Below are 12,972 nucleotides of genomic sequence, written 5' to 3' on the forward strand. Positions count from 1 at the left end.
TTAGCACTGAATAGGCATGGACAGTTATTTTTGCACCTGACCTTATTGAATATGCATATGTAGGAGTTTCCCTTTCAGACAAAAAGTTTATGGGAGGAAAGTATTAAAATGAATCACGCAACACGATTTACTAACCTTTGCACTCGTCAAATTACTGGTATTCGCACCATTATTTAATGGCCAAAAAAGCATGTCTTAAAGGGTTAGTTCACCCAAAAATTTAAATTAGCCCATGTTTTACTCACCCTCAAAGCAGCCTAGGTGTATATGACTTTCTTCTTTCAGACGAATCCACTCAGAGTTATTAAAATTATCCTTGCTCTTCCAAGTGTTAGAATGGGAGTAGGTGGGTGTTTTTGTTCAACAGTCCAAAAGTAGCCAAATAAAGCACGCACATCCGTAATAAAACGTGCCTCACACGCCTCCGGGGGGTGAATAAAGGCCTCCTGTAGCGAATCGATGCGTTTTTGTAAGATAAATATCTATATTTAAAATGTTATTAATACCTTTCTCTCATGTCCGCTATCTGTTGTACGAGGAAGCCGTTCCGGCGGATGACGTAGGACGTATGCGTCACGCGCACGCCTCTTGAGATATGCTAGTCTCGTGAGTTTGTTTACTAGAGCAAAGGAAGCAAAGTTTCCTTACTTTAGCAAAGGAAAACCAGTCTCTTCTTGGCTTATAATCGAAATCCTCCAACATTTTTCTTTACAAATCCTCATTTTGTGCTTCTAATTCGCGACCGACATTTTGTTTTGCTCTCTCTCCTCCACGCTTCCGCGTTTGTCACGTATCACCGGCACGTGTGAGACGCATACGTCCTCCGTCATCCGCCGGAATGGCTTGCATATGCAACAGTCAGCAGAAGTGAGGAAAAAAGTGTTTATAATTTTCTTACAAAAATGCATCGATTCGCTATAGGAGGTCTTTATTCATGCCCCAGAGCCATGCGAGGCATGTTTTATTATGGATGCGCGCACTTTATTTGACTACTTTTGGACTGTTGAACAAAAACACCCACCTACTCCCATTCTAACGCTTGAAAGAGCCAGGACAATTTTTAATACTTTCATCAAATAAACTTTGTGTTTGTCATTTTTGGGTGAACTAACCCTTTAAAACAAGTGGTAATTTACGCTGGCCATTATGGAAATGATCTGGCTGCGTCTGTGTTCTTTAAATGTGTTGTCAGTAAATCACCCGCAGACTTTTCCCGTCCCATCGGCACTTTTATAGAATTGCGCTCTAACGCTAATTTGCCCTGTTTAGTAAATCTGGCCCCAAATATGGTAAATGGAAGCTCAACCATACTTGCTTGACATGCAAGACCAAGCCTAATTGGTTCTTGCAGAAGCTCGAATGTGCTTGCGAGAACAAACCTCATTGGTACTCTGCATAATTTTTGGGTGAACTATTTCATTTTCACTTATTTATTTTTGAAGCACTTTTAAATACAATAACTGTTCGGATACTGTTTGGTTGAAATAGCGGTTTATCAAAATAAAATAAAAAAAAGTGGTTCAGCAAATATCAAAATAGAAAGCTGTCAAAAGGCTGAAAAATATGAAGATAAATTGTTTTGCATTCCTTCACATTGGTTGTGAAATGTATTATTACTTAGAACAAAGTATATTAGGAAAATGCCTTTTTTTATGTGCCCCATTTAAAAGGAACAAATCAACTACCGCGCAAAACAACAGCGTCATTCATTTTCTTATTTCTCTCATCCTTTCTGCTTTCCCTTTAATCAGCAAGTCCCACACTTGCCTGTCCCAGATGCTGCTTTAATATCACATTTTCCCCACAGTTAATGTCAGCTGCAATTCATTAACTCTGTTATTGTCGCTCTGCCACGTTCTCACTGATGGCACATCAGATGAAACCCAATTCAGAAATATGCAGGTTGATTTCATGACTGTGGATTTGCATGTCGATTAGATTTCGTCTGCACATGGTGAAGCCAGATGAATGCATCAGATAATGGCTGGATGAACCTGACCTTATCATGATGCGATTGAGATAATGTGCATGTTGTGCATTGATCACCTTGCGGTCACGGAAGCCGACTCTTTGTTTCTTTTTCTTCCCTTCTGTGCCTGCCTCATCTTCCTCCTCCCCGCTACTCGACTCGAGAGCGCCGTCTGACTCCGCCTCCTCTACCACATCCTTCAGAGGCTCCTCCTCCTTCATCTGCTCCTCATGCTTGACTGAAGGCCCCGCCTCTGCATATGCTCTGCCAATCAGAAGAGAGCATGCAGATAAGTCACACTGAAAAGTATACACCAGTAATACTGTACTCTGCCGGCAAAAGTTGAAATAAGTAAAATTTTGTAATGTTTTTGAAAAAATTCTTGTGCTCACCAAGGCTGCATTTATTAGATGAAAATACAGTAAAAAACGTAATATTGTGAAGTATTATTACAATTTAAAAGAACTGTTTTCTATTTTATAAAATGTATTTTATTCCTTTGATGCAAAGCTGAATTTTCAGTCGTAAGTGTCACATGATCCTTCAGAAATCATTCTAATATGCTTAATCTAGCAAACTGTGTACAATTTTTGTCATGCGTCCTCTTACAATTCTTTTTAAGCAATCAGACCTACAATTTCTGCTGGACGATATAACAAAAACCCCATAGATTTAAAAATCACTCTGAACACATAAGCACCTGCATAGCAACACTCTGACATGGTAGTGAGTTTTGCTTAGGCTAATCCCTCACATATTTTTTTCAAAAAACTGTAAAAATCAATTTTACTCACCATTACACATGGGAACCAACATTGTCAATGTGTATTTATCTCTAGAGGTGTGCCTCATACTAAAAGTCAACGAAGAGTGCTAGGAGGTCAATATCTTCAGGACAAAAAGCAGTAATTGAAAAAAGGCCTGCCGTTGTGTTGATGGGATGTGTGTTTGAAGGTTTGTTCAATAATTCAATATAATGAGACACAGAGAAAATGACTGCACAGACTGAAAACCGAAATGCCACCTCGTCCCATAACTCCTTCATTCTATAGATCACGTCCCAGATGCATTTCTCTATATTGCTGACATATCAGCTGCTCTATTCACACACACACACACACACACACATCACTGGACTGGCCTTCGCCCAGACTGCAGATGAATCTCTGCAGATATGGGCTCTAAGGACACTTACGTTAAAGGTGAAATGTGTCATTTTTTCATGTTACAATACTTTCTCCTATCCCAGTTTAATATGCAGACACAGCTATATGTAAGCCATTCTTAGGGTGACCTCCCCAAAAACTGAATCTTTCTGAATCTTACTAAACAAAGAACATTTTATGGTCTTATTTCTATGGATGCACCAATATAAAAATGCTGGCCTATACTGTTAAAGCGAAAACATTTTTTGTCAAAAAATAAAAATAAAACAGTAGAAAAAAAAGTGTATTTTTAAATGCTGCAAGTAAATGTAGGCATCACAATGTAATAATGTACAGTATGAAAAATAGATATTCCTTCATTCATTAAGATCTGATAAAGGCTGCATTTAACGGAATTATTCAATCATTTATTTTATTAAAGATTAACCTTAAGTGAACATTACGTAAAGACAAGGCAACGTAAATGTAAAAATAAGTCAACATCTGCATGTACGATAAAATGTCCAAGCACAACCAATACAGATAAAAAAAAAAAAAAAATTATGTATGAAATGATTCTTGTATGTATGATTTTTGAAAAGTGATTTCTGTTAAATAAAATATCTCCTTTTGAATTGGACTTTGAGCTTTGTAACTTCGCAGATCTTTTTTATGCTCAAACAGCAACATTACAGACTAACTAAAGTTGAAAAAGTGAAAAAGCATAATAGGACCCCTTTAATATTTTAATTTTAGTTTAGTAATTTTAACTAAAGCATTGTTTTTGTTTTTAGATTGCAATGTTACAATGTTAGAATGTAATGTGATTTTAACCCTTTTGCGCACATATGCCTACATGGTTACATTCACTTTATTTGTTTATTTATTTGTTTAATCCAAATACAAAAGCACAGAAAATACCTAGATATATACCGTATACCTAGTGCTGGGCGGTATGACCAAAAATGTATATCACGGTATTTTTCAAAATTATACCGGTTTCACGGTACATGACGGTATTTTTTTTTGACCGGGTGTTAATATCTCCTTTTGAATTGGACTTTGAGCTTTGTAACTTCGCAGATCTTTTTTATGCTCAAACAGCAACATTACAGACTAACTAAAGTTGAAAAAGTGAAAAAGCATAATAGGACCCCTTTAATATTTTAATTTTAGTTTAGTAATTTTAACTAAAGCATTGTTTTTGTTTTTAGATTGCAATGTTACAATGTTAGAATGTAATGTGATTTTAACCCTTTTGCGCACATATGCCTACATGGTTACATTCACTTTATTTGTTTATTTATTTGTTTAATCCAAATACAAAAGCACAGAAAATACCTAGATATATACCGTATACCTAGTGCTGGGCGGTATGACCAAAAATGTATATCACGGTATTTTTCAAAATTATACCGGTTTCACGGTACATGACGGTATTTTTTTTTGACCGGGTGTTAACCATATTTTCTACTGATTGAGAGAGGAAGTACTGCAGTATGTTGACTTAGAATGCACTATTTTACTGTCACGATGAGTGAATATTGTCAAAAAATACCACACTAAATAGTGACTAAACACGACCCTTTTTAATACGTTAACCAGGAGTCACTCTCATTTATAATCGCGGCATCGTCTGATAAAATCAACATGCATCTACACTAAAGAGCGGCTATGCGGTTGTTTTGGCTATATTACTTTTTTGTCTCATGCAGATATATATATATATAAACCTGTTATTTTGCCATTTCATTATTTCTCTGATTCCATTTAGTGCTGCTACTGGCACTCTAGTCACAAAAAATAAAGCAACACTGAAGCACCTCAACAAAAGCTGATGTAAGTCTTATACGTTATAATGCTGTATTTTATTTGTAAGATACTTCCTGTATGAGACAGGTGTCCACAGTGAGCTGTACCTTGTCCACAGTAGTCCAGCGCTGGCAGAGATGCCCGTCACCCCCGCCAGGGCGGCCAGCATCAGTCTGCGCCGCTGATAGGAACGGAAGGCACCGGTGTGATGCCGTCTTGACAACTGCACCATCCCGACAGTGACAGCCGTCAGCGCCCGCAAGCGGTACATACTGCAAGAAGACGGAAAGACAGAGCGATTACTATGCAAATAATACTTTTAATTCAGAATGAGAAATACATCTGCATGCAAATATCTCCTGGAGTGACACAAATGACACCATTTCAAATATTTAAGCAAGGCAGTGAACTAACGTTATAAACTATCAAATGAAATTAAATCCATCCAAAGTCCCATTCCGCCTCTCTTTCATCCGAGATTTGGGCCAGCCTCAAATGGTGTGATATAATTTGATTCTGTCTGAAATTAAAATTGTAAATGTGGGTTCTGGATCTCTCCCGAACACTGCATGGATTAGCCTGAACCCCTACACTAGCACATCTCCCACGGCCCTGAGCCTGCACTCTCAAAAAACTAATTATCCAGCAGTACAGGAACAAGACACATTTTTAACAATAGACTTAAGAAAGTTGTGAAATGAAATGGGGCTTTGTGGCTTTAAGTCCACATCTTTTAGTTTTGAGGTCATGTGTAAGTGAGCATACAGTGACAAAATAAACTTTTAGGAGGTGTAAGTATTTAAAATGTACAATTTTGTCGTCAGGGGAAATGGTGCAAAAATACTGACGACTCATTCTGTCTGAAGGGACGTATGCAAAAAGTTGTCAATCTGGAATGCAAATGTCCTGATACCACCTGCCACAGCCTAGCCAGTAGCAAATCACAGTTCATGGCTATAACATACAGCAAACTCAATGCTATTTTTATTTTAAAATGAGAGATGAAACATATCTCAGCTGTTCTTTAATTTTATATTGATATATAATTGAGTTAGATGAGTAAATGTGGAAAATATTTGCATTCAAATGGGATATACAAGAGAAATTGCACTTTAAAAGTACAGAGTACAGTAAAAAGTTGACTGAAAAAGTATTCATCCAAAAATTTCAACCCAATTTCATGAGAAAACATAAGTATTTTACAAGTTAGTGAATTTGTATGATTTGATTTGTAGAAAAGGGTGGCAATTTTAGAAACAAAAAAGCAAAAAACAAACTTTTGCCAAAACATAGTTACAAATTACTATGACAATGTGATGAAAAATCTGAGTGAATGTAAAAAGTATCCACAACACATCTAAGCAAACTTTTTTAGTTTTAAAAAACAGATTTATTTATCTAAATATTAGCAACTAGCTCATTTTTATGCCAAAAATAAACTTTGTACCTCAACAAAAATACCATGAAAAGGCCATGGAAGGGATGGGTCTGGAAAGGTAACTATTCATATAGCACTAGTGACTTGGAATATACTCCATGAAGCAATTACAAAACTAGAATTTATCATAGAAACTTCACTGCTAAATAACAAATTAGGCTAGGCATTATTCTGAATATCAAGCTCAAATACAAATTCACAGTGCTGAAGTTAAACCCTTTATATTACCAGTTCTGTCACGACAACTCTCAGAGAGTTTAGCATGGTAATATACATGACAACATTAATGTGTTTGGTCTTGGCGGAACAGATCTGCTACACTGCTGCTGTGAGCATGTAGGAAATACTGCTGCTGCACATATAAGATATGAAATAACCCCCATTTACTGTATAACATACATGAAATCACCCCGTAGCAGATCTATACAGGTGGAGCTGGGGAAGGTGGAGGGTTTCTGAAGCGCACTGCGACTGCTACAGCAAGCACTAGATGAGTATCTGAATGTTGAGCAGCAAGATCATTGGCTGCTAATGTGAAAAGAAACCAATCAGCTGCGACGTTTGAATAATAATGTGATTATATTAGATTGAGTTAGACCTATCCAGCTGCGTCATCTAGAGTTTCATGACATAACTTTGTTTTTAGGCCTCTAAGCATTCCCAAAATAGCACCCAAGTACAGTAACAAAATACAACCTAATACTCAAGTACTTTACAACCTGTTAACAAGCAATATCAGTGTTTTAAAACAAAGCATATGCATTTATTTAGGCAGATGCAAGGGGAACAGTAGAGAGCTGCTCTCAACTGCCTGGACCATTTTCACTATTTATAGAATCACATCACAACACCTATTGAAACCATTAGCTTAATTTGATATCATGCCATTTAAGTTAGCGATCATGGTCTTATGAATCGAATATTATTCAAGCTCTTCTGGCTCTAGCTCTTCTTCAAAGTTATGTCTGCATCAATAGGCCAAACAACATGAGGGCATTGTTTGTTCTCATGTGTCTCATGACCAGAGGTCACTGATGTCAAACCTACAATGTGTCTAAAGCAGTGGTGTCCAAACTTGTTCCTGAAGGGTCACTGTCCTGCAGTTTAACTCCAACCCTAATTAAACGCACCTGAAACAGCTAATCAAGCTTTTCAGACTCGCTAGAAACTTCCAGGCAGGTGTGTGTTGGACTTAAACTCTACAGGATGTCAGCCCTCCAGGAGCAGGACTAAACACCCCTAGTCTAAGGCATCGAATTTGATTTGAGAGCTGCAGAACTGTTTATGTGGTTTGGTATATACTGAATGGCTTTAGAAGACTTGGAGAACAGCACACAAGATATATGGACCACTTGGGATACTTTTATGGTGCTTTGTATGTAATTTTGGCACTTAACACCATCCATCTCCATTCACTGAATGAGCACATATTCTTCCAAATTCCACCATTTCAAAACAAAATTTGAAGAAAAGTCACAATCACAAAGTAAATGACTCATTTTCAGTTTTGGGAGAACTGCTCTTGTTACAGGGGTTAACATATTGCAGTCAAACTGTGTACATATAACAACTTTTGAGTGAAGCCACAGGATAGCTCTTGAGACCTGTGATTATCAATCTTCTTTTATGGCAAATTTGTCAGACTCCCCCACATAAACAAACCAGCATCTGCTCATTTTTCCTAGAAAAGAGCTACTTATGTCTTTCGCATCTTTTGACATCAAACTGTAGGCAGAGAGGGACTGGCGAACTCTACCTGTGTGTTCTGCCTCGTTCGTAGGAAGGCAAAAGCTCCGTAGAGGCTAGAAGAGCCACCTGTCCGTTTTCCAATATTGACTGTATTTTGATTGAGGTCCTGATTCAGCAGAACATAATGAGAGTGGGAGCGCTACATGCTAAATTTTTCCTAGAAAAGAGCTACTTATGTCTTTCGCATCTTTTGACATCAAACTGTAGGCAGAGAGGGACTGGTGAACTCTACCTGTGTGTTCTGCCTCGTTCGTAGGAAGGCAAAAGCTCCGTAGAGGCTAGAAGAGCCACCTGTCCGTTTTCCAATATTGACTGTATTTTGATTGAGGTCCTGATTCAGCAGAACATAATGAGAGTGGGAGCGCTACATGCTAATTGGAGTGAGCACTTGTGCGTGACATTGCAGACTGATGGCGCTGGTCTCTGGGGCTGAGGGACAGTGGGAATTTGACTGAGAGCTGCGCAGAACTCGTCAAACAGAGCAGATACTTTAGCCCAGTAAACACCCTGGTGGGTTCTATCAGAGTGAGTGCAACTTGTTCAAGCCTTCTCGAAAAACACTTTCTGCGACTTCACATTGCAAGGCTTTTGTTATGGCCATTACAATGTTATTAATGTAATGTTTGCACAGTTTAATTGTAATTATGATGAGCTTTTCATTAAAATGTTACTTCCGATGGGGACTGAAGCTGGTGTAGATAACACATTTGGGCAGCAGTAAACTAACAGTATGATTAACAGTTAAAACATTTAAGACAACTTTTGGTCACATTTTATTTTAAGGTCCAATTCTCACTATTAATGAACTATAAACTATGGCTTTTGCCTCAAACTCCTTAATAGTTAGTAAGGTAGTTATGTTTAGGTATGGGGTACGATTAAGGGATCTAAAATATGGTCATGCAGAAAAAGGCATTAATATTGTGCTCTATAAGTACTAATAAACAGTCAATATGTTAGTAATATGCATGCTAGTTAATAGTGAGTATAATTTGTTTCTTAAAATAAAGTGTTACCAATTTCTTTAATAAAAAGTTTTGTTGATTTTAGTCCATGTCTGTTAGCTTTGCTCTCTATATGCTTGTACTCCTAGGTCAGTGATGCTCAGTGTTGCCAGATTGGATGGACGATTTCCAGCCCAAAAGCTCACAAAAACCCGCCCACTCCAACAAAAAACCACCCAAAACTTTAGCTGTCAAAATATTGTGATAGAATATGTCAATCAAGGTTGATAAGAGCCATTTGAACTCCTTAAAACAAAAGAATATAAAAATAGCGTTAGATAAATTTCCCATGGATCAAAGCGGGGCAAATACATTCAAGAGAATTACCAAATATGATTACAATATGCAAGCAGACACTGTCAAATCGGCAATCAAGAAATTAACTGAAACCCTCGAAAAAAAAACACATGCATCATTTTCAATGTAAACAGTCAGAATTTAAATGCAAAAAATTGCCCAATATAAGTGATCGTCTTTGCAGTGTGCGTGTGTTTTTAACATCGTGATGACTGATTGGATGCAGTATATGCAAACTTGGGCTTGTTTGTTAACCAATTAGCCTATACAATTTATATGTTTGAAAACCGCCAAACTGACAAGCCAATTTTAACCCGCACAATAAAATTCAAAACCACCCAATCTGGCAACACGGGTGATGCTCATCTTTTTTTTTTTATCTGTATCTTTGAATTTTTCGAAAATACATAAAAAATGCAATTCATGGTGACTTAAACCTACTTCTTTTATGATGAGCATGTTAACTTCTGAATTAATAATGAAACAAGGAATTAAAGGGGAGTATGTTAGGGTGACACCATAGTGTTTTGAACAAAATTTTTCATTCTTTTTAAAAGATTTTCATCATAGGCAATTTTCATAGCAGACAAGTACATCATGGTTAAGTACAATGTGTTTCACTCACATCACGAGGCTGCTGATGCCTATACAATTTATATGTTTGAAAACCGCCAAACTGACAAGCACAATAACCCGCACAATAAAATTCAAAACCACCCAATCTGGCAACACGGGTGATGCTCATCTTTTTTTTTTTATCTGTATCTTTGAATTTTTCGAAAATACATAAAAAATGCAATTCATGGTGACTTAAACCTACTTCTTTTATGATGAGCATGTTAACTTCTGAATTAATAATGAAACAAGGAATTAAAGGGGAGTATGTTAGGGTGACACCATAGTGTTTTGAACAAAATTTTTCATTCTTTTTAAAAGATTTTCATCATAGGCAATTTTCATAGCAGACAAGTACATCATGGTTAAGTACAATGTGTTTCACTCACATCACGAGGCTGCTGATGAAGGAAAAACTGGCAAAATGTTTACAATAATATATGAGACGCCATGCCAAGTGCCTCATTTAGACTGATTACTGATGCTTTCCTTAACATTAACCTTCACAGTTCATGGAGATTCAATTGAGTGGTGAAAGTGATTATATAAGTCAATTTACAGCAGTTTTTAAAGTAATAAAAATTTCACATTATGCAAATACTTAAAGACAGTTCATAAGGTTTTAAGTGTATCCACACATCAGAGAAAGTCTGAATCAACCGCAAGTGACATTCTCTGAAAGAGAAAAATTATTCTTAGTCAGTCCCATTACAGTTGCTCTAAGTCTTTTATATAATATTTTGGACAGTAATTAACTAAATTGATCAAACTTTGTGGCATTTAACTATGTGCAAATGCACCTATGATGACTACACATCTATAGGGCTAACTGTAATCTGGACATCATCAGGTCAAATCAGGTTTTAAGAAATAGTTTACCCCAAATTAATATAATGTACTCACTCCCAAGTTGCTCCAAACAAACAGCCTATGTCTTTATTTTTTCCCTTAAATCACAAAGATAATTTGCTTTAATAGAATATGAAATTGACTAAAGATATTTACATGGTATTTTTTGTTTGTTTGTTTCTTTTTTTTTTAATGGGTCTCTTGTGAAAAAGAAGTGTGCTTAATTATATGTGTCCTTGAATGTGCACTTATAGTGTATTTAAAATCTAAAAAGTATGTTAAAAAAATTACTTGCAGATCATATAATTTGAATGAAAGTAGGCCACTTGAAGAGAAGCAATTTCATGGCTATGTTTCACGAACACCTTTAAAAAATGCACTTTGTAGATTTCAAATCCAATGTTTTAAAGGGGTCCTATTATGCCTTTTCACTTTTTCAACTTTAGTCTGTAATGTTGCTGTTTGAGCGTAAAAAAGATCTGCGAAGTTACAAAGCTCAAAGTCCACTTCAAAAGCATGTAAAGATGCCCTATACATGGGTCAAAAAGCATGCAACTAATTGCATTTAATATAAATCTAAACTATAATACATTATCGTTTAATTGTCAATAACATGAAATTAAGTGTCCAAAACGTTACATTTAGTTCACACATACTGTAATAATTATATTATTTCCATAAGTACTCTTTTAAAAATATGAAGTGTACTTCTTTTACACAAAGCAAAAATTACATTTCTCTTATCATTTCCGCATCCTCACATTGTCCCTAACGCATATCATTTTCTTTCTTCTGTGAAAACACAAAAGAAGATATTCTGAAAGACAGCCAAGCAACACTGCACCTCACTGACTTTTTCTGTACAGACAAACATTAAGAAGACATTTTTCAAAATATAGCTATTTATTTTTTGTGTTCCATGGAAATTTGGCCGATTAATAAGGCCAATTATTAGATCTCAATACTCAAAAGAGCAGCCTAAACATTCAGTAAAACACTTCTTTGTGTGTTACACAGAAAAAAATAAAGTCATAGGGGTTTAGAAGCACAGCAGCCTCTGACAAGAAACACTTAAGGTAAACCACAGTCCTTGTAAGCCCAATTGGCTGGGCATAATTCCTACATGGACTCAAGACTTTTGAGACTCCCAAACCATTTTATTCAAAGAGAGCTCTTTAACCTTGCTTCTCTGCAATCTTTAACAGCAAACAGTCTGCAGCAGTCAGGGTTTCACATATCCAGTGGCAATCTGGACTCGGCTTCTCTCTATGCAGTGATCTAACAGCCACACGCCTCTCAGATAAGGTTCTGCCAGGCATTGCACCAACAGCAGACATCAGGGACAACTTCACGAGCAGCTGAGGACCAACATTGTTTCTTACAGTGCAAAAGAAAGCTGATGAAAAGCTGAAATATCACCAAAACACACTGTCTCTATCTGTAGCAATCATATTTGCATTTTATCATCAAACGAGGTGAAATAAAACTAAGCTTTGAATACACCCGTCTAAATATCCAATTATCTGAGCTCCCAGAACATCGCCTGCAGCACAAAACATTTCACTACTCTGATGACAATCAGAGACATAAAGTGGAGTAGACGGATCATTTATTTGTGCAAAACCAAATTGGAGAAACTGTAACGCCTAATATGTCAGATGTTGGAAACGTAGGTATCGCCCGTTTGTTTACTTGCATGTGCATTTGCATTTACAGGACTAGCCTGACAAATACAATGATTTGAGCTAGGGATGTTCATTTTAACCGGTTAACCGACCGTAAGAATTTTGACCGGTTAATACAATCAGTTAAACGGTTTAAAGTCATTTAATTATTTATTTTTTCAGTAATTTATCAAAATATCTAAAAATGTTTGCTGCATGGTTAAAATATGCTACACGTATAAAAAAAAAAAGGTTTTCGTATTCGCAATGTATTTGAATGGCAAATTATTATTTGTTATGTAGCCTAGGCTTCACTCGCGTTCCAATATCCACGTAAAACAAAATGTTTTGCATAACATCACAGCGGTGCGGTGATAACAGCTCCTTTTAGTCCTAAAGATAATCGGAATTGTAAAAGGTTTGCCTTTAT

The 12,972-nt window shown here is 36.5% G+C and overlaps 1 protein-coding gene across 5 annotated transcripts in view; it reads right to left on the reverse strand.

Annotated features, from left to right (window-relative positions):
• Positions 1-12,972, reverse strand: part of LOC107754762 (calcium uptake protein 1, mitochondrial) — a 95,260-nt gene that overhangs the window by 72,648 nt on the left and 9,640 nt on the right. For all 5 annotated transcript variants that reach the window (XM_016571342.1, XM_016571340.1, XM_016571339.1 and 2 more), the window contains exons 2-3: positions 5,034-5,198; positions 2,047-2,233 (exon numbers count right to left, since the gene is read on the reverse strand). In XM_016571342.1, the coding sequence (XP_016426828.1) occupies positions 2,047-2,233; positions 5,034-5,197 (351 nt within the window). In that variant the 5' untranslated portion in view covers position 5,198. The remainder of the gene's footprint in view (positions 1-2,046; positions 2,234-5,033; positions 5,199-12,972) is intronic.

This window comes from Sinocyclocheilus rhinocerous, unplaced genomic scaffold, assembly GCF_001515625.1.
Source record: "Sinocyclocheilus rhinocerous isolate Xijiao unplaced genomic scaffold, SAMN03320098_v1.1 scaffold232, whole genome shotgun sequence".
NCBI classification, from domain to species: Eukaryota; Metazoa; Chordata; class Actinopteri; order Cypriniformes; family Cyprinidae; genus Sinocyclocheilus; species Sinocyclocheilus rhinocerous.